We start from the raw sequence: 26,834 nt of genomic DNA, 5'->3' as shown, positions 1-26,834 counted from the left end.
AGTGATCTCTGGCTTTAATCTGACCACAGATCAGATTTGCCATGTCTTAAGTTAGGTAGGTCTTTGTTTTTTCCCCGAAGGCAGCCGGGGTGACATCATTTTTATGCCATCACTCAGTGTCAATGTTACGGTATGGCAGCGCTGGGATTGAATGACGACCACACAATGTGCCATTGTCCCCAAACCTGTGATGTTGGCAGCAGACAGGAAAGTCACAGAGCGGGACCCATATACTGATTTCAAGTGTCGGTTTCGATAAGCTAAATTCCCCTTTAGATCTTCCCCCAACACTTTAGTGACCCCTTAGCGTTACTTAAGTACTGTAGGTACACTATCTCAAATAGTTGGCATTCTATGGCTGATTTTCAAAGAGTTGACTAAGTAGCACCATCACAATAAATCCATTAGTTATTTCAGACAGGTCTAAAGAAATATGATATGAAGAAAATGTAGTTCATTTCAGAAGAACAGAATAGCATACTGTGAGTTGTCCTTATGTTAGGTCCTGATGGCTGTGGGCTACACTAGTTCATTTCAGAGGAACAGAATAGCATACTCTGAGTTGTCCTTATGTTAGGTCCTGATGGCTGTGGGCTACACTAGTTCATTTCAGAGGAACAGAATAGCATACTCTGAGTTGTCCTTATGTTAGGTCCTGATGGCTGTGGGCTACACTAGTTCATTTCAGAAGAACAGAATAGCATACTGTGAGTTGTCCTTATGTTAGGTCCTGATGGCTGTGGGCTACACTAGTTCATTTCAGAAGAACAGAATAGCATACTCTGAGTTGTCCTTATGTTAGGTCCTGATGGCTGTGGGCAACACTAGTTCATTTCAGAGGAACAGAATAGCATACTCTGAGTTGTCCTTATGTTAGGTCCTGATGGCTGTGGGCTACACTAGCTCATTTCAGAAGAACAGAATAGCATACTCTGAGTTGTCCTTATGTTAGGTCCTGATGGCTGTGGGCTACACTAGTTCATTTCAGAGGAACAGAATAGCATACTATGAGTTGTCCTTATGTTAGGTCCTGATGGCTGTGGGCTACACTAGTTCATTTCAGAGGAACAGAATAGCATACTCTGAGTTGTCCTTATGTTAGGTCCTGATGACTGTGGGCTACACTAGTTCATTTCAGAAGAACAGAATAGCATACTCTGAGTTGTCCTTATGTTAGGTCCTGATGGCTGTGGGCAACACTAGTTCATTTCAGAGGAACAGAATAGCATACTGTGAGTTGTCCTTATGTTAGGTCCTGATGGCTGTGGGCTACACTAGCTCATTTCAGAAGAACAGAATAGCATACTCTGAGTTGTCCTTATGTTAGGTCCTGATGGCTGTGGGCTACACTAGTTCATTTCAGAGGAACAGAATAGCATACTGAGTTGTCCTTATGTTAGGTCCTGATGGCTGTGGGCTACACTAGTTCATTTCAGAGGAACAGAGTTGTCCTTACGTTAGGTCCTGATGGCTGTGGGCTACACTAGTTCATTTCAGAGGAACAGAGTTGTCCTTATGTTAGGTCCTGATGGCTGTGGGCTACACTAGCTCATTTAGAAGACAAGATTTGCTTCGAATTCCGTGACATTATTTTATATTATTTTATAGTATGAAGAATATAATTGAACATAGATGAATCAAACAGAAATGATATTTTCTCCAACGATGTGAGGGAGTGGGCACATGGGGCTATTCTGTGTTGAGCGGTTGACAAAGAAACAGGTCCAACTATATGCTTCATATACATCTTTAGTTGTGATACAAATATTGGACTATGTGTTTGTATTTTTAATACATTCTAAGGCTGCATGATGCAACTCTAATGATGATTTGAAAAAGCTGCATGAAAGGGATGAGCTCTGGTAGTAAAACGAGTCCATGCTTAACTTGATCACCCAATACTGAGAACAATAGCCTACTTTATAGCCACCTATAACATATAATGTATACCATTGAGCAGATGCTTTTATCAAAAGCGATTTACTGTCACGCATACATTTAGGGTGGTCCCGGGAATCAAACCCACATTGTTGGAATTGCAATCACTGTGTTCTACCAACCGAGCTACAGAGGTAATAATCATTAATTTCTATTAAGTAACATTCTCTCAATGAGTGAATGTTTAGTACCCTACTCTAACCGCCACTCAATGCCTGAAGCCAGGACAGTTAATATGGCAGAAGAAGCGACTGTGGGTTTATTGAGAGAGAGAGTCTTTCTTTGAGAGTGCTGACACTCTGTTGAGGCGACAATTGATTCCAGAAGACCTTCAGGGTGTCAGGGGAAGAATTGTGAGACACATTTCAAATTAAATGTACCCACAATTCATTCTCTACCGCAAGAATCCGTGTGTGACTGTGAATAACCCCTCTGTTACTTCAATGTGTATTTTGATCCAAGTTCAGTCACGGGTCACCGAAATATGTGAGTCGGTGTTGGGATATTTTGAGGTTTGGACAAAAAAATGTGAAAAACTTTTACTTGGGGAAAAATGTCCTAGAAGATATGGACAATGATATATCTTGGTGAAGGGGAGGGGGAACAGTCAACTATGAGTAAGCATGCAATCAACACAAACCACCATTTCGCCAAAAGAGGAATTTCACACCCCATTTTGAGGCTTTGGCCACAGCCTCCTTAGGACCGAAGTCATACTGTAATCTCCAACACGTACACAAGACGGTCGTATCCCATGATGCACGCTCTATAGCCAGGCCAGAGAAGATAGATAACACTGCCTACCAAAGTCATTGAGGTCAGTTACAGACACTAGATACAGGAAGTGATGCGGTCAGGCGACTGGGAAATGTGAGTCTTTGGGTGTGACCATGGTTAGGGACATACAGGAAACAGCTGCAGCGGTAAACAACACATTTCAGCCACCTGTGACTACATACCACACACACACACACACACACACACACACACACACACACACACACACACACACACACACACACACACACACACACACACACACACACACACACAGTAAGGACAAAAACATGTTGAGGAGGTAAAGGGTAGTGTGTGTGAGGTAGTGTGTTGGTGAGCTGAATCTCCTCACTGTGATTAATTCATATAGGCTGCGGTGCGTACAGGTAACTACCAAAATAATGGAAACACTTGAATAAATGAGGGGTACAAGGTGTATTGAAAGCAGGTGCTTCCACACAGGTGTGGTCCCTGAGTTAATTAAGCAATTAACATCCCATCATGCTGGGCAGGCCATTGTAGTGGCCGTTATTTTGGCTACCCCCATCCACAGGGCAGGAGTGGTGACGTAATGGTTTGATGAGCATGATCTCAACCCAACCGAAGACTTATGGGAGATTCTGGAGCGGTGCCTGAGACAGCGTTTTCCTCCGCAATCAACAAAAACACCAAATGATGGAATTTGTCATGGAAGAATGGAGTCACATCCCTCCAGTAGAGTTCCAGACACTTGTAGAATCTCTGCCAAGATGCATTGAAGCTGTTCTGGATCGTGGTGCCCAACAACCTTATTAAGACACTTTATGTTGCTGTTTCCTTTATTTTGCCAGTTACCTGTATCTATATAATCACTTGAAGACGGCATCTAGTATGTCTAGTAGGAAAACATCCATACAAGGAGAAGTATACTGAAACAAATGGACACTTCACTCCTCAAATAAATAAAAAATAAGAAAATTCACCTTACAGTGAAATGCCCACTCTTATTGTTCTTTCTCTATTTTGTCTATATTCCATGGGTCTCACACACACACACACACACACACACACACACACACACACACACACACACACACACACACACACACACACACACACACACACACACACACACACACACTAATCCTCCTAACAGAGAGGTGGGTTGTTTTTTACTACAATCAGACTATAATCCCTCCTGGGCCTTGATGTTTTTATTGGTTGGATATGCTCTCTGTCCAGATGGTTCAAGGTGTTAACTTTGACCTGCGAAAGCCTGTTTTGTCTTCTCCCCTCAAAAGCCCACATTAAAAAGGAAGGAAGAACTTAAAAAGAACGAGAGCAGCGTGCCCAGCGACTAGAGGTATGTTTCCAATTTCACCATGGTGAAGCCGAAACCTAAGCAAATCTAAGCTACCGGCGGTAAAGGAAGATGAGGTAAAACTGGATGGTCTTTGAGAGGAGACTATTCCAAAAGATAACTTCCTGTTATGTGTCTTCGGTCCAACATCCATTACTGAACACAGAGACCTCAAAGACGTTTCCGGAACAAACGAGAGACTAAAGAAAGAGCAGTCCTTTCATTTCTAAGCCCTTCCGTTCAATTAGCCAAAGACTTTATCTTGGTCACAGCATGAGCTCATCATGCAAAAATCTCAATCTTCTCTTCTTTACCATTGTGTGGTGACTGATGAGGTAGTCTCTCTCTCTCTCTCTCCCCTCCCCCTCTCTCTCCCCCTCTCCAAGGGGCTTTATTGGCATGGGAAACATGTGTTAACATTGCCAAAGCAAGTGAGGTAGATAATATACAAAAGTGAAATAAAAGATAACAGTAAACATTACACATACAGAAGTTTCAAAACAATAAAGACATTCTCTCTCTCCACTTACATCTCAACTGACCAATGATGCTGCTTGGGATGATTAACATTATAAATCACTCATCCTTTTCCCTCCGCTTTATGTATCATCCATCCATCCAATCTCCATCATTCATCCATCCATCCATCAATCAAATGTATTTTATAAACCCTTTTTACATCAGCAGTTGTAACAAAGTGCCTAAAACTCCCAAAGAGCAAGCAATGCACAGGTTAACCTTTTTCTCCATCTTATCTGCAGAGTGGTCACGAGCTGGAACAGGTTTTAAGTCATAAAATGTTATGCTAAACCTAACCTTAACCACACTGCTAACCCTAATGCCTCTAACCTTAACCTTAAATGAAGACACATTTTTGTTTTCATGAATATTTACAATATTTTGACTTTGCAACTGGACCATCTAGTGGATATCGCTCAGTTCTGCCTTCAGGCCAAGATTCAGGACAATGTACATCAACATACAAGCAATGCAGAAGCAGAAGCACAGTGGCTAGGAGAAACTCCCTCGAAGCCAGGAACCGATGAAGAAAGCTAGAGAGGAACGAAGCTATCCATTCCATTTACCTATGACAAGATCATCCGCGGCATGAGGGCAGATATTGTCTTCGCTAAATCATTCAACTACGTTATGACTGCAGATTCTGCCTTGAATATTGTTTGAGGTAAACTTGGCATTGACCATCAACTGATTTATTTCTGATTTCCAACCTGAAATAATTGGGAGCTTCAGGACAGTAGAAAGTAAAACACAACGCCTCAGGAACAGATAGAGGCTGAATATATTAGTTATAAAAGGGGATATATAAAGCACACATGTTATTTTGCTGTTGTTCTTGTCTCTTGTTGTGGTGGTTTTATGCTCCAGATTGGAACAAAGATTCAAATACACTCACTCTCTAGAAGAGAGAAGAAGAACCCTCTCACTCTCTAGAAGAGAGATGAAGCCTCTCACTCTCTAGTAAAGAGAAGAACCCTCTCACTCTCTAGAAAAGAGAAGAAGAACCCTCTCACTCTCTAGAAAAGAGAAGAAGAACCCTCTCACTCTCTAGAAAAGAGAAGAAGAACCCTCTCACTCTCTAGAAAAGAGAAGAACCCTCTCACTCTCTAGAAAAGAGAAGAAGAAGAACCTCTCACTCTCTAGAAAAGAAAAGAAGAACCCTCTCACTCTCTAGAAAAAAGAAGAAGAACCCTCTCACTCTCTAGAAAAGAGAAGAACCCTCTCACTCTCTAGAAAAGAGAAGAACCCTCTCACTCTATAAGAGAGAAGAAGAAGAACCCTCTCACTCGCTAGAAAAGAGAAGAAGAAGAAGAACCCTCTCACTCTCTAGAAAAGAGAAGAAGAAGAAGAACCCTCTCACTCTCTAGAACAGAGAAGAAGAACCCTCCCTGAGAAACACACCAATCCCATATGGACATAAGATGTTCAGGTCAGTTGGCACCTACAGTATAGCCTACTTTTTCTGTCGTTTATTTGAACTAGATCCATCTCAGCACAGCAGCCACGCACATGCAGCGAGGTGTCTGTTTTTCTTGGTCTGACAGACAAAGTATTCATCAGCACCAACAATGCCACTGGTTTGGAGCGATGTGTCACTGACAACGAGACTGAATTCAAATTATTCATAAGGAGATACAACTAGAGAGGGCCCTGTTGGCTCCAGCTTTACAAATAGGATCCATGTGCAAGCAGGGATCCCACTGTCACTCTGATAGGGTTATTTAACCATACACTGTGTCTACCTACGCTATAATAGCATGCGTGTGTGTGTGTGTATGCAAGCATTGTGTGTGTGTGTGTGTGTGAACATTTGCGTTTGTGTGTGTGTGTGTGTGTGTGTGTGTGTGTGTGTGTGTGTGTATGCAAGCGACTGTAAGCCCATGTTATAATGCATGCCAGCTGGGACGTCCTGGGTATAACCCTCCACTATGAAGACTGATTAGGTGTGAAAGACTTCAGCTGTAGTAAATCTCTTAGTCCACTTGTACAAATGAGAGGCTATACTGATGAAGGATGGGCTGACGGTGTATTGACACATGGTTGGCTAGACGCTGCGTGGGAGAAGATGGTTATCAGTGTTTCCCAGACTCGGTCCTAGGGACTCCATGGGATTCACACTTAGTATTTTTCCTTAACACTACACAGCTGATTCAAATGATCAAAGCTTGATGATTAGTTGATTATCTCAATCAGCTGTGTAGTGCTAGGGCAAACACCAAAATGCGCCACTCTTGGGGTCCCGAGGACCGAGTTTGGGAAACCCTGGGTTTAGGTGACTGAATGAGATGGCACCAATGAAGGGTGAGTGATGAGAAATGTAGGCCTGTACGGGACAAGTGTATTTGCGTAACAGACTCCAATCCGTTTAGTTTGCTGACAAGTACCTTGGTTCACGCACTTGCATAACTATTTCAACATTCACAAAGTAGTCTAACGTTAACTATGTGAGGCTAGAACAGTACCAAGTGCTAACATGGCTAGCTTTCAATGTCACTAGATGACTAGCTAACTAGATACTAAGAATGGCTAGCCAGCTCCACCACTAGTCTAGTTTTCAGATGGTCCTTGCTATCGGGGATCCTTTGGACGTCCCTACCCCATTTAGACTTCATGGAGGTCTGTTGGTCTGTCAGCACCTACACCCACGCTTAATGAACTCCAGTAGGTTAACCCTAATAAAAGTGGCAACAATTGGAGAACCGTTTATATAAGTGTAAGCCAAAGCCAAATCAGGATATGTCAATTCTAATTTAACAGAACGTAGAAGGCTCATGATGTCTTTCACAATTGCACTTCAAGTTTCCAGCTCCAATATTTAGTTGGAAATTGCAGTCTGAGGCCTAATTGTGGTACAGAGAAACACATTTGTGTATGGAGTTTTGGGCTACACTCACAAGTTGAGAAGCTAAGACCAGGTCTGGAGAATGTCATCTCCAACTGACGCGCCAACATGCCGTCCCCATGGGAGTTGTTGGGGGCAGATGTGATGCATATTGGGCATGTTTTGATGCTCAGTCACTATGCGGTGGAGGCCTTGGCCGCTGGGCCTGGAATTCCTCCTTGAGAAAGTGAACAAAGTGTCTGTGGTCAACGGGGGGAAACCACAGAAAACCATTGAACTGAGCCGCCACAAAGAGAAAACCATCTCCCCAAGCAACGGCAAAGAACAAAATGTCCCCTCCTTCCCATGTAAAGTGCAGCTCGTAATATTTCCCAGAAATGTTGACTCTGAAGAACATAAGAGCTACGGGCCATGTTAAAAACTAATCTGTGCACCTATGACATGGGAGTCCGACTAACAACAAATGGACACGGAAATTGTTTTAATGAACTGTTACACAGGGGGAATATGAGATAAACAGGCAATCTAAGACACTTTGATATCGACTTGAACAAGTCTCTGATTGAGTACACTGATACCATTACAATACAGGCTGAAGCATGTCCTTTTACATAACCGTCCCCCACCAGGGGCGCAACTTTGGTTTTAGAAGTGGGGGGGACATAATCATTTTTGTTCGTTTTTTTGTTATCCAGTCGGATAAACACTCCAAACAGCGTACCCGACCGCTCGGAGGCATCCGCATGGTCCTAAAAACACACTGTTGCCTGGTGTTGTATCACATTCCAATGATAAAACTAGGGGGGACAAAATTGCAATTTTAGAATGTGGGACATGCTCCCCCAGGGAAAGCCCTTGACTTGAACAATATTGACTTGAATTGATACCCTTACAATACATGCTGAAGCATGTCGACTTACATCGCCGTCCCCAAACTGTCCCACCGTGTTATCTGGTGTGGTTTCATCTAGTCAACAGAACCAACACACCCACATGTTACCTGAGCTTATCAAAGCCAACCAGCAGCAAGCAGATTATAGTGTTAACATAATGAAGCAACAACCTTTTCTCGATGACAGTAATTACACTTGTGTGGAGATGAGGATGATCCGTCAGTGTTTTGAGAAAGAAGACCAGCTTCAGATCTCATGACGGTTCCAATGTACAGGTGTACATTGTCACAGGAAGCCTGATCCTAGATCAGCGTACTACTAAATCCTTTCATTAAACCTAACTCCTGAGAAAGGTTGAGTTTCTGTACACCAGCCAGGGCTTTAGGCAGTCAGACTGTCTGCTTCGATGTGATTTACAGTAGAAAAATCTCAGAGAAAGCTGGGAGCTGCAGTCAGACAATCAAACTAGCAAATAAACAGCTAAAGCAGACAGGATGAGCGGCAGATATAGAGGTTAATTAACACGTTTAAAACGTACCATAAAAATCTTCCTATCTCAGCACTTTACGGTAGTACAAGTACATTTGATTTGACTAATCGAAAAAGCTATTACCTTTATGTATGTCCGTTGGATACAATTTCTGATTATTGTTCATGGCCAACCAGTTGCATTTGATTATTCAAAATGTTTACAGTTAGCCTATCATTTCAAAGATAATCGTAGTGTGCAATTCCACCACAAAATGATGGAAATTCTCAGAGCTTTACGGAGGTGCTTTTGAGTTTCGTTGTATCAAATGTTTGTCTTCATGTGGTTTAGATTAAGATTATTTTTTAAATTGTTGTACGCCAATAAAAATACTTTTTACCTTCTTTATTAAAAAAAATCATCATTCAAATAAATGTTTGTTATCGCAACATAAAAAAGGTGAAAATACATAATAAAAGTCAGGAAATAAATGATTGTGCCTCTTTATGAGTCGCTTTAAAGTATTGCATCTAGGCAGAAAACAGTAGTCATAATACTGTTGGTTTTATATTTGACAGCTTAATAGCACAGGGAGCCAAAGGCTGAATTATACTGTACCCAGCTAGGGTCTTGGCAGGATGGTGTATTTCAGCAGTGTTGGAGGGAGCGAAGCTGTTTGCACTTGCATTTCTCACTTTGGTGCCTCTCAACGCTGCAATTTGTCAAGAGTGGGAAAAAGTGGAGTAACACTACTCTAGCTAATGTTAGCACAATGTTGCTACCGGGGAGACAAACACCGCAGACCTGTCACATGCCAGATGACAGGTCACATGTAGGTTGGTGGCTGGACGTTTGTTGGCAGAAGTGGGTGTCAGACAGTGTGTCAGTAAACAGCTTTTGGTATCCCAATCAACCTTATACATAGGAAAAACAGAACTAATAACTTACGTAGATGGGAGAGTGGGGTATATTGAACAATTCTTTACATTCAGCCTTATTAGGTCAAGGGAAATATAGCATTCTTTCTAACAAAGATATCTACATATATTTCAAGATGTTGTGTATCCCTGGAAATAATCAGAATAAATGTAAACATTACAGCTTTGAAGTAGCTTGTCAAAAAAGGGTAATGGGGTCAATTGAGCTCAGGTGCATCCTGTTTCTATTGATCATCTTTGAGATGCTTCTACAATTTGATTGGAGTCCACCTGTGTTAAATTATATTATTGGTTGGACATGATTTGGAAAGGCTCACACCTGTCTATATAAGGTCCCACAGTTGACAGAGCATGTCAGAGCAGAAACCAAGCCATGAGGTGAAAGGAATTGTTTGTAGAGCTCCGAGACAGGATTATGTCGTGGCCCAGATCTGGGAAAGGGTCCTGAAACATTTCTGCAGCATTGTTGGTCCCCAATAATACACAGGCCTCCATCATTCTGAAATGGAAGAAGTTTGAAACCACCAAGACTCTTCCTAGAGCTGGCTGCCCGGCCAAACTGAGCAATCAGGGGAGACGGGCCTTGGTCAGGGAGGTGACCAAGAACCCGATGGTCACTCTGACAGAGCTCTAGAGTTCCTCTGTGGAGATATGAGAACCTTCCAGAAGGACCACCATCCCTGCAGCACTCCACCAATCAGGTCTTTATGGTAGAGCGGCCACACATAAGCCAATCCTCTGTAAAAGGCACATGACAGCCCACTTGGAGTTTGCCATAAGGCTCTTTAAGGACTCAGACCATGAGAAAAATGATTCTTTGGTCTGATGAACCCAAGATTGAATTCAAGCGTCGCGTCTGGAGGTAACATGGCACCATCGCTACGGTGAAGCATAGTGGAGGCAGCATCATGCTGTGGGGATGTTTTTCAGCAGCAGGGACTGGGAGACTAGTCAGGATCGAGGGAAAGATGAACAGAGAAAAGTACAGAGAGATCCTTGATGAAAACCTGCTCCCGAGCGCTCAGGACCTCAGACTGGGGCGACTATAAGCACACAGCCAAGACAACACATGAGTGGCTTCAGGACAAGTCTCTGAATGTCCTTGAGTGGCCCAGCCAGAGCCCAGACTTAACCCTGATCGAACATCTCTTGAAGAACCTGAAAATAGCTGTGAAGTGATGCTCCCCATCCAACCTGACAGAGCTTGGGAGGATCTGCAGAGAAGAATGGGAGAAACTCCCAAAAACAGGTGTGCCAAGTTTGTAGCATCATACCCGAGAAGACTCAAGGCTGTAATAACTGACAAAGATGCTACAACAAAGTAATGAGTAAAGGGTCTGAATACTTCAGGGTCTGAATGTCTAGAGACCTGTTTTGGCTTTGTCATTAAGGGGTATTGTGTGTAGATTGATGAGGGGAATAAGGCTGTAACGTAATAATAGAATAAGGCTGTAACGTAATAATAGAATGAGGCTGTAACGTAATAATAGAATGAGGCTGTAACGTAATAATAGAATGAGGCTGTAACGTAATAATAGAATGAGGCTGTAACGTAATAATAGAATGAGGCTGTAACGTAATAATAGAATGAGGCTGTAACGTAATAATAGAATGAGGCTGTAACGTAATGATAGAATAAGGCTGTAACGTAATGATAGAGTAAGGCTGTAACGTAATAATAGAATAAGGCTGTAATGTAATAATAGAATAAGGCTGTAACGTAATAATAGAATAAGGCTGTAACGTAATAATAGAATAAGGCTGTAACGTAATAATAGAATAAGGCTGTAATGTAATAATAGAATAAGGCTGTAACGTAATAATAGAATAAGGCTGTAACGTAATAATAGAATAAGGCTGTAACGTAATAATAGAATAAGGCTGTAACGTAATGATAGAATAAGGCTGTAACGTAATGATAGAATAAGGCTGTAACGTAATAATAGAATAAGGCTGTAACGTAATAATAGAATAAGGCTGTAACGTAAGGCTGTAATAATAAATAAGGCTGTAACGTAATAATAGAATAAGGCTGTAACGTAATAATAGAATAAGGCTGTAACGTAATAATAGAATAAGGCTGTAACGTAATAATACAATGAGGCTGTAACGTAAAAATAGAATGAGGCTGTAACGTAATAATAGAATGAGGCTGTAACGTAATGATAGAATAAGGCTGTAACGTAATGATAGAGTAAGGCTGTAACGTAATAATAGAATAAGGCTGTAACGTAATAGAATAAGGCTGTAACGTAATAATAGAATAAGGCTGTAACGTAATGATAGAATAAGGCTGTAACGTAATAATAGAATAAGGCTGTAACGTAATAATAGAATAAGGCTGTAACGTAATAATAGAATAAGGCTGTAACGTAATAATAGAATAAGGCTGTAACGTAATAATAGAATAAGGCTGTAACGTAATAATAGAATAAGGCTGTAACGTAATAATAGAATAAGGCTGTAACGTAATAATAGAATAAGGCTGAATAAGGCTGTAATAATAGAATAAGGCTGTAACGTAATAATAGAATAAGGCTGTAACGTAATAATAGAATAAGGCTGTAACGTAATAATAGAATAAGGCTGATGTAATAATAGAATAAGGCTGTAATAATATAGAATAAGGCTGTAACGTAATAATAGAATAAGGCTGTAACGTAATAATAGAATAAGGCTGTAACGTAATAATAGAATAAGGCTGTAACGTAATAATAGAATAAGGCTGTAACGTAATAATAGAATAAGGCTGTAACGTAATAATAGAATAAGGCTGTAACGTAATAATAGAATAAGGCTGTAACGTAATAATAGAATAAGGCTGTAACGTAATAATAGAATAAGGCTGTAACGTAATGATAGAATAAGGCTGTAACGTAATAATAGAATAAGGCTGTAACGTAATAATAGAATAAGGCTGTAACGTAATAAAAATGTGTAAAAAGTCACAGGGTCTGTATACTTTCCGAATGCACTGTACATGGTTTCCATTCAGTCCGCTTCGGCCATTATTATGGGACGTCCTGCCCTCAGAAGCCTCCTGTGATATGTCCCTAAAGCAAAGGGTTGACTGGCTGACACAAGGCACCCAGGGAAGCGTCTTTGAGACTGGTGAATCCTTTGTGGATGGCATCTGATTCTGAACATACCACATCATAAAGTAATGACCTCCCGGAGGATGTATATCTGATACTGTTGACGGGTCTATATTTTCATTACTGTTACCAAGACGATTCCCATAAATAAATGTCACGGTAAAGAAACTGGAACCATGCTATTTAGCAATATGCACAATGTTCAAACTCAAAGACAGAGCATTTCTACAAAGTAAAGAAACCAGCTGTTGCATTTCATAATTGTTGTGGGCGCCGAGGTCCCTTTTGAAATTACAGAAAGTCAGGATTTCAATTAACATCAGTTATTTTTTTGGGGACAAACTACTAGAGAAGTTTTGTCCCCGGCAACCAGAATGCATTTTCAGAGAATTCTGCTTTTATAGAAATGTATGAATCATTGTGCTGTGCAGTAAGGATGAACATTCTGCAGGCCTACAGGCCAGAAAAAGCTGTTTCGTATTAGTCTTGGATATGAGAGATCATCTCTTCTGTGTTGTATTTTACTACCATACATCAAGAGAGGTCATTTTGGACTAAAAAGTACAACTTCTTTTAATCCTATCCAACACATTCAACTGATAACACGTTTTCAACATAATTACAGGCCCAGTCCAAGTCATATTTGTTATACTAGATCAGGGCATGTCTCATAATATTGCCTTTTTCGGTAAGTGGCTGAGAATGAAAAGACTGAGAGAAAAATAACATTGGAGATCAATTTGAGCCTGGGTCAGTGTTCGGTTCCAAACTGTGATTTTCACCTTCTTGTTGTCTATGTGCCACGCCATGTCTCTCCTTTTCTCAGATAGTCATCGGCGGTTTAAATCCTGCGGATCAAAATTGAATTTGCTTTTACACTTAACCTTGAAAATTGGCTTACGTTCAGTAATCAGTAATGAGCCAGTCAAGACAGCTGGGCTACTTCAGGAGCTGCTCAGACAGTCAACCTGCAGCCACGAGTCCCAGTGGGGAGCGATCAGAATGGCTGTACCACAAGGAGGCTGCATGCACTGTCTCTCCAAGGAACAGTGAAAAGGGAATCCCATCATTCTCACAGCAATAAAACCTTTTATGGGAAAAAAATAGAGAATCACTGGAATTTTTCTCACCATATTTCTGGATAACCACACTGACTGAACAGACCAAGTCTTAGTGCTTTAACGACCAGAAAACAATGCCAATAAGTGGTCTGCAATAAATGTCTGACGGAAATAAATGACGGTCTAACTGGGAAAATATTTCAGCGACATGTAAATTATAAACATTTCACTGATGCTGTGAATTCGTACATGTTTGTTGCATATAATAACAAGTTAAGAAAGGGTAACGCATCGTGCCAAACAACAGCTCTTCACTGTGGTACATTCACAATATGCCATGCCCCCTTGGGTCTCATTGCTTACATGTTTTATTTCACCTTTATTTAACCAGGTCGGCTAGTTGAGAACAAGCTCTCATTTACAACTGTGACCTGGCCAAGATAAAGCAAAGCAGTGTGACACAAACAACAACACAGAGTTACACATGGAGTAAACAAACATACAGTCAATAACACAATCGAAAAAGTTTATATACAGTGTGTGCAAATGAGGTAGGAAGAAATAATTACAACAGAGCAATTTAACACTGGAGTGATAGATGGATGTTTGCATTGTGTACAAGTAGTGATCGGGGGACAAGTTGCTAGTTACATAGTGTGATATTATTTTGGATGATATGAACCTGAGGGGGCTGAAAGGGGGGCCGAAACTGTGGACATATTTTAAAGAGATGTTCAAACACATATTTGCAGCGTTGCTTTTCCTCAGGGTGCGTTTTAGTGTCAGTTTGTGTCATTCTTTTGGTTTTTTATCTTATGTTTGTTGTGTAGTAAATATTTCACCTTTTATTTTCATCCCCCGTAAAACACATTGCATTGCATCCCATGTCTGAAATGTGATGTATAAATAAAGCTTGATTTTACAATATCACAATATTATTTTTCCTTCATAGCTTGTTCTCCATCTTTAAAAAAAATAAGGAGCCAATTTGTTTTCAGCACTTTCATTTCCATGACTGTTCCAAACTTGATTTCTCATGTCTCTCTATTGTCCCTCTGCAATAGACATATGGGGAGCAATATGTTTGGAGCATCGAATCACACTAACATTTCAGTATCAAATCATAATACATACAGAATCGTGAGAATCACAACACCTATGGAGAATAAGGTATCGTGAAAATATCGTGTCGTGAGGTCCTTGGCAAACCCCAGCCATATGTACAAGAGGGTAGAAGAAAGACAAGCGACACAGTAGCCTGTTTACGGTAAGGTGTGGGCTATGGGCACTCGAGGGTTAAGTGTGTGTGTCACTATTAAAAGCCAAATGAGTCAGTCAAACACCCCTAATTTAAGTCCTGATTTCTCCTGTTTTCCGGAACCCGCAAATGAACAATTCCCTGCATTCACCTCTCAGGTTCTCTTCATTTATTTATTTGTGTTTTGGAGATGAAAGAAAAATAGGAGGATGGAGGAGGTAGAGAAAAACAAGCTGCTTCAATTTCACCCTCGGTTCGTTTACACATCCGGACTCAGTCATGGAGAGCCTGAGAGACGACGCGGCACAATAGCAGCAGCAGCGAGAGCTGCAAAGTGCATTGCTGATGAAAAACATAAAAGACGCATTTAATTGGGCCCATTTATCCAGTCAGGTAGGCCACTCCCCTTTACCCCGCTGTGCTTGTGTACTGTACAACTACCGCAGCACCGGCTTCTCCTGTTCCATGAATTGTGTTTCTTACGGGAAGTCGGCTGTAAAGTATAGGCCACCGGAATAATTACAGCAATTTATGATCAAAGCTAGAACAATGTCCAAGACAAGTACAAGGTGACATCGGATAGCAGCACATCTGATGATACGCGGGGAATCTGAGATTGCCAAAAGGTGCCCTGCCAAGGTAGAGGCTGCTGAGAGCTGAAACCGCATCACTACACTTTATTACTGAAAAACAAGCGTCTGGAAGTCACTCACACAGGTACCAATTATCCCTTACGACGTGAGTTTTACCTTGTGAACTTGGAGTGAACTCAGGTGCCTGTGTTGTGTGATCTACGTCGCACAGGATATGATATGGGGTCAACACACAGATGTTGTATAAGGAGCTATTGTATAGCGGCTGTATGGCGGTAAAGTGGATTATTAAAAACAGTAAAAACATGTGGTCGGTTTGATTTATTTCCAGGTGCAAAGATGTAGTATAGATCATGTCAAGAGACACGTGTGTTATCTCAATATGGATAGATTGGATTGACATTCTTTCATTATACTATAGCTTGATCACGTGACATAGGCCTATACTTCAACATTCTTTCATTATACTATAGCTTGATCACATGACATAGGCCTATACTTCAACATTCTTTCATTATACTATAGCTTGATCATGTGACATAGGTCTATACTTCAACATTCTTTCCCCCATATTCTATGCATCAAAATTATCCATTCACTCTCTCTCTCTCTCAAACCTTTTTCAACTTTGAGACATAACAGGCTGACTGCTGTAGCAACCCTATCTCTCCTGTACCCCTCCTGCACACGGTATCTCCACTCTCTACAGTCTGACTACAGTTCTGAGATTTGTTTAGGAAAGATACATGTTCAGATCCTACACTGCTTATGCGTTGGCTGTGGTTTCTTGAGAGAGAATTAGGAAGATATATATATATATATATATATGTATACACACACACATATATACAGTTGAAGTCAGAGTTTACATACACTTAGGTTGGAGTCATTAAAACTTGTTTTTAACCACTCCACAAATTTCTTGTTAAACTATAGTTTTGGCAAGTCGGTTAGGACATCTACTTTGTGCATGACACAAGTAATTTTTCCAACAATTGCTAACAATAGTATGCAAGTATAAACACCATGGGATCACGCAGCCATCATACCGCTCAGGAAGGAGACACGTTCTGTCTCCTAGAGATGAACGTACTTTGGTGTGAAAAGTGCAAATCAATCCCAGAACAACAGCAAAGGACTTTGTGAAGATGCTGGAGGAAACCAGTACAAAGTATCTATATCCACAGTAAAACGAGTCCTATATTGATAAACCCTGAAAGGCCGCTCAGCAAGGAAGAAGCCACTGCTCCAAAACTGCCATAAAAAAGTCAGACTACAGTTTGCAACTGCACATGGGGACAAAGATCGTACTTTTTGAAAAATGTCCTCTGGTCTGATGAAACAAAAATAGAACTGTTTGGCCTTAATGACCATTGTTATGTTTGGAGGAAAAAGGGGGAGGCTTGCAATGCGAGGAACTCCATCCCAACCGTGAAGCACGGGGGTAGCAGCATCATGTTGTGGGGGTGCTTTGCTGCTGGAGGGACTTGTGAACCTCACAAAATAGATGGCATCATGAGGTAGGAAGATTATGTAGATTTATAGAAGCAACAGCTCAAGAGTCAGGAAGTTAAAGCTTGGTCACAAATGGGTCTTCCAAATGGACAATGACCCCAAGCATATTTCCAAAGTTGTGGCAAAATGGCTTAAGGACAACAAAGTCAAGGTATTGGAGTGGCCATCACAAAGCCCTGACCTCAATCCCATAGAAAATGTGTGGGCAGAACTGACAAAGCGTGTGCGAGCAAGGAGGCCTACAAACCTGACTCAGTGACACAAGCTCTGTCAGGAGGAATGGGCCAAAATTCATCCAACTTATTGTGGGAAGCTTGTGGAAGGCTACCTGAAACGTTTGACCCAAGTTAAACAATTTAAAGGCAATGCTACCAAATACTAATTGAGTGAATGTAAACTTCTGACCCACTGGGAATGTGAAGAAAGAAGTAAAAGCTGAAATAAATCATTCTCTCTACTATTATTCTGACATTTCACATTCTTAAAATAAAGTGGTGATCCTAACTGACCTAAAACAGGGCATTTTTACTCGGATTAAATGTCAGGAATTGTGAAAAGCTGAATTTAAATTTATTTGGCTAAGGGGTATGTAAACTTATATATATATATATATAGGATAGAGAGAGAGCAAGAGAAAGAGATGAGAGACAGAGAAAGAGCATAACAGAGAAAGAGAGACTGACCCTTCTTGGCATGTGGACAACAGTAGAGTAGTACACTACATATCAAGGTGTGAAGTTTTGGGGAACCCCAGCAGACAGGAGATATCATGCAGACAGAGGCACTGTGCAGGGGGGAACAATCCATGTGTTGTCGTCCTCTTATGTGTCCAGGTGCCTTAAGTCTATTCATTCATGCCATTCAAATGCACCTGCAAACAGTACAGTGGATTGAATGGTTCTCTTGTTAGGGCTTGTGTTGTTTCAGAGGCGTGGTACTATGGTGCAGGTGTGAAATATGCAGGAGGTCATTGGACATGGGCCTAGACTAGAGGCAAAGCTAAATTCTTCGATATTGAGAGCTAGGAGCCAATGACAATAGTTAGCAGTCACAGCGAGCCAAGTTTGCTTACTATAGAGCACGATAAACTATAGTTTTAAACATTCAGGCTTCTATTCTATTTCATTCGGATACTCACCTTTCAAAAGGCCTCCGTTGCTCGCCTTAGTAGCATCCCTTCGCTGCACAACTCCCAAGTTTCAATAGTAACAGTAGTGAAATCAAGTTCACAACTCCAAGCCTTCGGGAACAAATATACAGGTATCTGCCAAAATAAAGGAAACACCAACATAAAGTGTCTTAATATTGTGTTGGACCACCACAAGCTGCCAGAACAGCTTCAGTGCATCTTGGCAGAGATTCTACAAGTGTCTGGAATTCTATTGGAGGGATGCGACTCCATTCTTCCATGAGAAATTCCATCATTTGGTGTTTTGTTGATGCTGTCTCAGGCACCGCTCCAGAATCTCCCATAAGTCTTCAATTTGGTTGATGTCTGGTGACTGAGACACACAGACACACACACACACACACACACCCTTTAAACCCACTAAGCTCCTTTGAGACCCTCTTTCAAAGTCACCGAGATCTCTTCTTCTAGACATGGTAGATAAAATAATGGGCCACTGGGCATTTTATACATGACCCTCAGCATGATGGGATGTTAAATGCTTAATTAACATTTGTATTTAACCGTTCAATATACTTTGTTTCCCTTATTTACGGAGGCCTTTCCTTTATTCTGGCGGCTACATGTGGTCCGTTGTTCAACATGAGAGGCGCGTGGGGAGATTGACACAGATTATGAGCGGGAATTCTTCGCAATGACTACCGGTGTGCCAGCCTATCACTTGAATGTCACGGTCATTCCCTCTGTGTGGTAATGGCATAAACGGTGTCATGCTATCAAAGGCTACTATCAACGATTCATTCATCATCTTTGCGTGAATCATGTTTGTACTATGTTTGTTAGTAGGCAGTTGACAACTTTCATTCAGCATTGCTCATTGAAAACCTACCATTATAAACAACCATGTGTGGCTGTCTTTGACTGACCACTCCATAATGATGCCTGCAGTTGTTCTAGAGAGAGAGAGAGAGAGGGGGCCGACTGGTCTGGTGGAATCCGCAAATAAAACAAAGAAGCGTTTAGATATTATTGCCATGGCAATGTTGTTAGAACTAGGCCCAGCTTCTCCCAACTTGTTGTCCCCATACCATACGTTCTATGACATCACATGCTTAGGGACTGCACCCAGCAGTGACATCATGAAAATCCCTCATCTCTTTCCTCCCTGTAGGTGGTAGGCAGGCATACCAGGCAGGTGGAATGTTCCCATTGTCAGACAGTTCGTGCTCAGTAGGTAGGACTGTAGGGGGAAGGTGATGGGCTGGGTAGATACAGCAGGCTGGAGCTGGCCTGGAACTAGGCTGGTCTCAAAGCCCACCTCAGTACGTGCCTGTCAGGCAGCTTACCCCTGTGTGGTAAAGCAGCCTGGAATAATTCCTCCTTGGTCCTCCCCTCGTTCCCTGCCTGAAACAGATGCTTAGCCTTTTGATGTGCGGTGGGCCAGAGCAGGATCATTTGATGAATGATACCCTCCTCTTCATATGTTCTAGTCTTCCCCCTCTACTGAGGTAATGGTCTCCCGGCCTGTCCCGTCTCACTCTGACACGACGAACAGACAGGATAACATAATAAACCTTCATGGATTTATCCCAGCCGAGATGTTGTAGTAATAACATGTCTTCAGTATCATATATCAACAGCGAGTAGAAGTAGCAAGGCTACACGATGTGTGTTTACATGACAGCGGCCAATCATTTGTCATTAACCCCCAGGCTGATGTTATCAAGTCTTTTCATAGCGATTTATGTCCATTTTGGATGACATCACTACACTAATTCATGACGGGAGCCAAAAAAAAAGTAATAGGATCACATAGCTACAGTGTGAACACCGTGGTGACGATACTCCGATAAAGAGAAACGATCATTACGCAACTACAGCTGTCTCCACAACACCCCTTAATGGACCGCCAAGCTCCAAGACTTACTTAGTATACTGTATTTAGCCTGGTTCCTGATCGCTGTCATGCAAATGACCATAGGAGTTGGCTACACAACAGAAACCGATCTGGAGCCAGGCTAGCCTACTGTACTATGCTGTTATTATATAGTCATCTCTCTAGACCATGTGACCAGGATGCTGTGGAGTCAGTATGGACTTGATCTGGGAACAGAGACATAAGAATGACAATCCCCCCTGTCCCATTTTATGACAGGCTGGAGTTGGCTTTGATTCATCTGTCCAGAGTCCCCAGACATCCTGGTGTATATACCATTGTATTGCATTTTGCAGAGAAGAAGAAGAAGCCTATTTTTATAATGGCTGGCTTTGAATGGGAACTAGAACCAGATGGGGGGAAATTGAAGTTAAATGCAGCTGGAATCCATGTAAGCGGCAGAATCTTTTGGCGATGGAGAGGGGGTGTGAGGTCATCATATGTGCCAGGCATGGGTCACTGTGCATTAACATGGACTGGACAATCTCTGGGATAGCAGAGATATTGGTGGATGTGCTAGATGAGGAACAGATCATTCTTTTCACATCAATCGCAAATGGCATTACAGTACATTAAGCCTGCTGTACTATGGCATCTTGTTGCATTGCCAGTTGATCAGCTGGCCACTAGTTATATGTAAGTCCTTAGATGTTACTTGAGTTGCATTTTTCCTTATTGCATTTGCCTCAGTTCTAGTATATGCAATGCCATTTTCTAAACTGCTTTCAAAGTAGATATCCCACAGTATAGCACCTCCGGTCAAGTCTAGCATTTATGGGAATCTCAAACTGTACTGTACATAAAACTGTCTGGAAACAGTTTCAGCAAAGTTGTTCTACAGTTTTAGCCAAGATAACAAAAAAGTAAAATGGTGAGACTGTCCTGACGATGTGAGACTGTAATTCAAGTCAATATGAATAAGTGATATAGGTGAGGTGAGTAGACAGACAGGAGAGTAGAGTAGACAGACAGGAGAGTAGAGTAGACAGACAGGAGAGTAGAGTAGACAGACAGGAGAGTAGAGTAGACAGACAGGAGAGTAGAGTAGAAGACAGACAGGTGAGAAGACAGACAGGTGAGAAGACAGACAGGTACATGGCACAGTAACATTAGTAGAAGCATTAACATCTTTCCAGTAGTATATTTGGGGCTGGCAGCCAGCCATGTTGTAAAGGAATACTCTTTGGCAAATTTGATGAAATCAGAGATGACTAAAGTTCAAAGCCACATCTGATTAAAGGTAGAGCCATCTGAAAAATTGTCTCGATTCTTCATACAGATGAAAAGGAGTGATAGATGGTATAATCACTTCTTATACAATGTGTGTGATCCATCTAGAACATCACAAGGGTTGAAGGGAATCTGCAGTAGAACTCTGCACACCTGAACCCCCCCCCCCCCCCCAAGAGAACTACACCCCCTCGTTCCCTCAGAGAAAGTTAAAAGGACAACCAAAATGTAAGGCAAGCTTCCCAATCCCTACAGCATTCCTTCATTTACAGCTAAAAAAACAACAGCACTCCCTTTGAAGAGGTATCGAGGTCCGAGCTTGATTACCATTTGAGATTGAACAAGGTCTGGCAACGCGGTGTAGAAAAATGACTGCTGGCAGGCAGGTCTATTGGTTACGGAGGTGAGGTGGCTTAGATGGAATATCCAGGGTCCTCCTGTCTGAGAGGGGCGACTTAAGGCCATGCATTTACCCTGTGTGTTCCACTTTCACAGGGCCCACGCATCTGGGCCACAGCTGGGACGGTGTGTGTGTGTGTGTGTGTCAGAAACAGAGACGGAGGGAGAGACCGAAGGAGAGAGATGGAGCACGAGGGGGCTCTTTACTGTGATTGAGCAGTGAGCACAATGTACCGGGTCTGAGAATATTAAAAACAAATGGAAATTCCTATATAAAACGTGTGGACATGAGGCACTGAGACGTACAACAGGACCAGTTGAAACATTACAGGTTGTCACACATACGTCAGCACTATATGTGCCTGATGGGAGATGGCAGGGTATTTTAACGGTATACATTGGGAATGAGATCACCTACTCTGGTTTAAGTCAGTAAAAGCTCATCAATGGTAGTTCTTTTTGAAGCAAATTAGATTTTGTTCTGAGTTAAACATGAATTCTTTGATGACAGTATATTTGAGAGTCTGGAAGCATTTTATTTATATTTATCTATCGTGGCCAGTGGCTTTCCAACAAAAAATGAAAATACAAAATGTATCCATTTGCTAAAAATGCTTTATTGGAGAGAACATGGACAATAATATATAAACCGATATCTTTTCTTCCTGCCATACTGGCAGAGTAGACCCATGTTTGTACAGTAGTAACCAAATGGAAAATATCATAACTCAGTACAAAGAATATTAAAACAAGCAAACAAACTAAAATATATATAGTGACAGACCACAGGGGGCTGCTGTGGGGAGGACAGCTCATAATAATGGCTGGAACAGAACAAATGGAATACCATTCCACCTATCCTGCTCCAGTCTCTACCACCAGCCTGTCCTCCCCAAGTAAGATGCCACCAACCTCCTGTGTGATAAACATCAACTAAAAAAATAAATACTGATAGTTCACTAAAACAGTCATAGGTGGTAAACACTTCACTACATCCTACATCAAGGTAAAAAGAGAACATTTATCAGTATGGAGAAATAAAGCGAATGGTAAAACAGGAAGTTTTTCTAAAGGTTTAGTCATTAGTTCGCTTCTCATCTGCTTAGCAGATCGCTTCCTGGATCTATTGGACCGCTTTAATGTAAGAGGCAAGTGGGAGTATGAACAGGTGTGTGTGTGGGGGGGGGGGGTGCAATGTCTCTGTGAGAACGATTGACAAAGACGAGGCACTCAACTTGACCGCAAACTCCAATTCAAACCACAGTTCCAGTCAGGCCAACAACCTCAGATGACAGTTACCCACATACTGCAGCTACACAGCGATGGCTTGTTTTCAGATCACTAAATGAGTCTACGCTTTCCACTGACTTATTTGAAGTGTGCATGGGGACAAAGGGACAAAGCCAAACACTCAAAACAATCAATATGATCACGTTAGCCATGGACACAGGTAAGAGTTCTAGGAAACATTACTAAGAGGGGCATTGACTTCCTACATGTATCATGTTTTCATCCTCAACTAAACCACATCTTGTTGCATCATGAGGAAACGCTTTGCATCGTTCTCTAAAAACAACAATCTTTGCCTCTTCACACCTTTTAAAATGAACATTTGAACCCACTTCCAGTTTAAAAACACATTTAAAAATACTGATAGTTGCACAATTAGAGAAACCAATTTCTAATGGTGAGTTTAAATAAAGTACATACTCAGTGTGGTAAGACTGAAGCCCAGTGGCAGTAGCAGCAGAACGAGAGAGAGGAGAGGAGAGTAGGAGAAAATACAGGAGAAGGGGAGTATAGAGAGGTGTGTGCGTTGGAGAGGGACATCTAGCTGTTGAGTGGTCCTCGTATTAATCTTTTAACTGTTTTAGAGGAGATAGCTGTGTCGTATTCATTAGGCACCAAACAGAGGGAAACAGACTGAAGCAGGCAGGGACTATCTGGACTTGTCCAATGACAACCGCTTGTTTTCGTTTTTACTGGTGGAAAACGTTCAAAAAAGTTTTACTATGGTGTGCCCTAATGAATACGACCCTGATGTTCCCCATTTTGACCTTTGACCACATTTGACCTTAGGTAGCCTTCTCTAGGGACTGATAATACTCCACCAGGACAGCCCATGCTTTGGGGGCCATGAAGCCTTCCGGAGGGTTCTGTCCTTCGCGAGCCATCTTACGCATCCTTGTCCCTGAGATGAAGTCATAGTCTTGATGGCTGAAAGAAAATGAAGAAAGAAAAATGTAGAAGGCACCGTCTCATTTCAACAGCCTGACCCTGAAATGTTGTCTGGTAAGTGAGGAACGATCTTCTAAGTTACTGTTTTGAGGGAACTTCACAAAATGCACTTCATATGCTTGGAAGAAAAGGCCATGTATTTCAGTAATTGAAGTAAACACGCACTCGAGCCCCCTTACGCCAGGGGACCTGGGATATGAAAAGAACCTTAGACACGTGACCCAGCAGCACTCAGAGACGTTGCTTCAAGCCAGCGGCAAAGAGCGCAACCTAAACGTCAGACCTTCGCCGTCAAATTCAAACCTTCTGTTAGACCTCTCAGTTTAAACAACTGGTTCAAAAATAAACACGGGCCAAAGAAATTGTCTAAACACAGCTAATTAGTCTCAAACCAAAATGAGAAAATGCCTGTAAAAAACAGACTAGTCTAAATACAATCTTCTATGACTCCGCCACACACAAGTAGGGGATAAATTAAATGTTTGTCAATGATTAGATTCATTAGATACTACTGTAGATTCCTTCATTTAGACAAAGGGGGTAACATTCAATCACATTCCTTCTCTCGCCACCATTACAATACACTTTCCTCATAATAATCGCATTTGTCAAATGTGGTTTCGTTTCTCAGCGGCTTGCGGTCGTTTGGACTGTTGTGCGCAGCGGAGCGTCTTGTATGGATTTGTACTGTTAGAGCCGCAGCAAGAGCCACAACGTTTCCACACATTAAACCTCATCATGGATTCCTGACCAGCAGAGTTGTAGTAGGATGTAAACTCCAGTTCCACATATTCTGCAGTGTCCTCTCCTGTCTACCTCACTCCAGTTCCACATATTCTGCAGTGTCCTCTCCTGTCTACCTCACTCCAGTTCCACATATTCTGCAGTGTCCTCTCCTGTCTACCTCACTCCAGTTCCACATATTCTGCAGTGTCCTCTCCTGTCTACCTCACTCCAGTTCCACATATTCTGCAGTGTCCTCTCCTGTCTACCTCACTCCAGTTCCACATATTCTGCAGTGTCCTCTCCTGTCTACCTCACTCCAGTTCCACATATTCTGCAGTGTCCTCTCCTGTCTACCTCACTCCAGTTCCACATATTCTGCAGTGTCCTCTCCTGTCTACACTCCAGTTCCACATATTCTGCAGTGTTCTCCTGTCTACCTCACTCCAGTTCCACATATTCTGCAGTGTCCTCTCCTGTCTACCTCACTCCAGTTCCACATATTCTGCAGTGTCCTCTCCTGTCTACCTCACTCCAGTTCCACATATTCTGCAGTGTCCTCTCCTGTCTACCTCACTCCAGTTCCACATATTCTGCAGTGTCCTCTCCTGTCTACCTCACTCCTGAAACTACATATTGAAGCCCGCGGACAATTTAAGGGTTGGTTTGGGGATCAATTTCATTCAGAAAATTTCACTTTTCCCCCTCCATTCTTGAATTGGACTTTCAATTAGTCAATGAATCTCATTCTTAAGGACTCTGGGTTCTTGGTTGTCTATTCTTTGAACCCACTTGCAGATGTAAATCAGCTGTCAGCTAAATCTGATACAAATGTATCATTTCTCAAGTGTCCTGAAAGGTGTGTTTTTGTAGAACATGGTCCCTGTTCAAATCAACTGACTAGACCAATTAAAGAACCTCCCTAATTCCTCCCCTAGTACTGCCGAGTTACCGTCATGTTATTTTCCTCTGCACGACAGTGAGTCCTGAGCCTGCAGTACAGTACAATGCAGACCAGGCTGACAGCCAGGTGGGGAACCCAGAACCCTGTGTATGTCTGACACTCCAGGTGTGCCAACGAGTCAGCTCCCGTTTCTCCATCTCCATAGGCAGCAAATGGGATCACCTTCCTCCTGACCTCCGTAATGCAAACCCACTGTTGAACACATCTACTACTGTATTCTCCCCATAAATTAGTGAATTTTGTACTGGAAAAATCACACCTTTTTATCATATTGTCCTATTTCCTATCAGATCTATAGCTCCGGCCATGGGGCTAACACTTGCAGTCTCGCTGGGAAGAAATAAACATTCTAGAATTGCCATCCAGGGAACCTGTTCTACTGTATACTACGCTCAACGTGTTCTGGTCCTAAAAACTTTGATGAAATACTTTGATGAACTCTGATTGAGGAGGACTTGTGTTCATTACAATAGGTGGAAATGAAAGGGCAGAGAGAGAGAGAAAGAGAGAGCGAGACACAGAGAAAGAGTGAGGGGGGAGGGGGAGCACAAACTCGGCGGAGGAGGAACACTTAATATGCGGTCAAATGAGAAACAGCTTGCTCTGATTTGAGCCATTATACTATAGAGGCAGACTTTAAGGGCGATCGTTGGCAATTAGGCCGAGCATCTATATTCCTCTCACATTTGGCAGCGCCGGCCGGCACAATGAGCACAAGGAGTGGTGGAGAACAGACGGAATGCCATACATTTCAGAAGGCGCCAACCAGAGCCTTTGAAATAGTGATTTAGCGTTTACTTTCTCTCAGCTCTCCCTAGCTGCTAGCCTAGCACTGATACGGTCAGAGAGAGCCAGTCATTGCGGCTTTGACATTTTCTGGCGTAGCTCTTTTCGGGTCTTCAGGTTTCATATGAATAAAAACAACACAATTGAGCTGAAATGAAGTCGCCTGTTATATAATGTTATTGTGACAGTCAG

At 42.0% G+C, this 26,834-nt stretch overlaps 1 protein-coding gene across 2 annotated transcripts in view; it reads right to left on the bottom strand.

Annotated features, from left to right (window-relative positions):
• Positions 1–22,528: 22,528 nt before the first annotated feature.
• The window catches only part of papss1 (3'-phosphoadenosine 5'-phosphosulfate synthase 1), a 49,061-nt gene continuing 44,755 nt past the window's right edge, over positions 22,529–26,834 (bottom strand). For both annotated transcript variants that reach the window (XM_064926600.1, XM_064926599.1), the window contains one exon: positions 22,529–24,148. In XM_064926600.1, the coding sequence (XP_064782672.1) occupies positions 24,007–24,148 (142 nt within the window). In that variant the 3' untranslated portion in view covers positions 22,529–24,006. The remainder of the gene's footprint in view (positions 24,149–26,834) is intronic.

The sequence above is a fragment of the Oncorhynchus masou genome, chromosome 20 (assembly GCF_036934945.1).
Source record: "Oncorhynchus masou masou isolate Uvic2021 chromosome 20, UVic_Omas_1.1, whole genome shotgun sequence".
NCBI lineage: Eukaryota > Metazoa > Chordata > Actinopteri > Salmoniformes > Salmonidae > Oncorhynchus > Oncorhynchus masou.
This window is presented reverse-complemented; position numbering and strand designations above follow the sequence as displayed.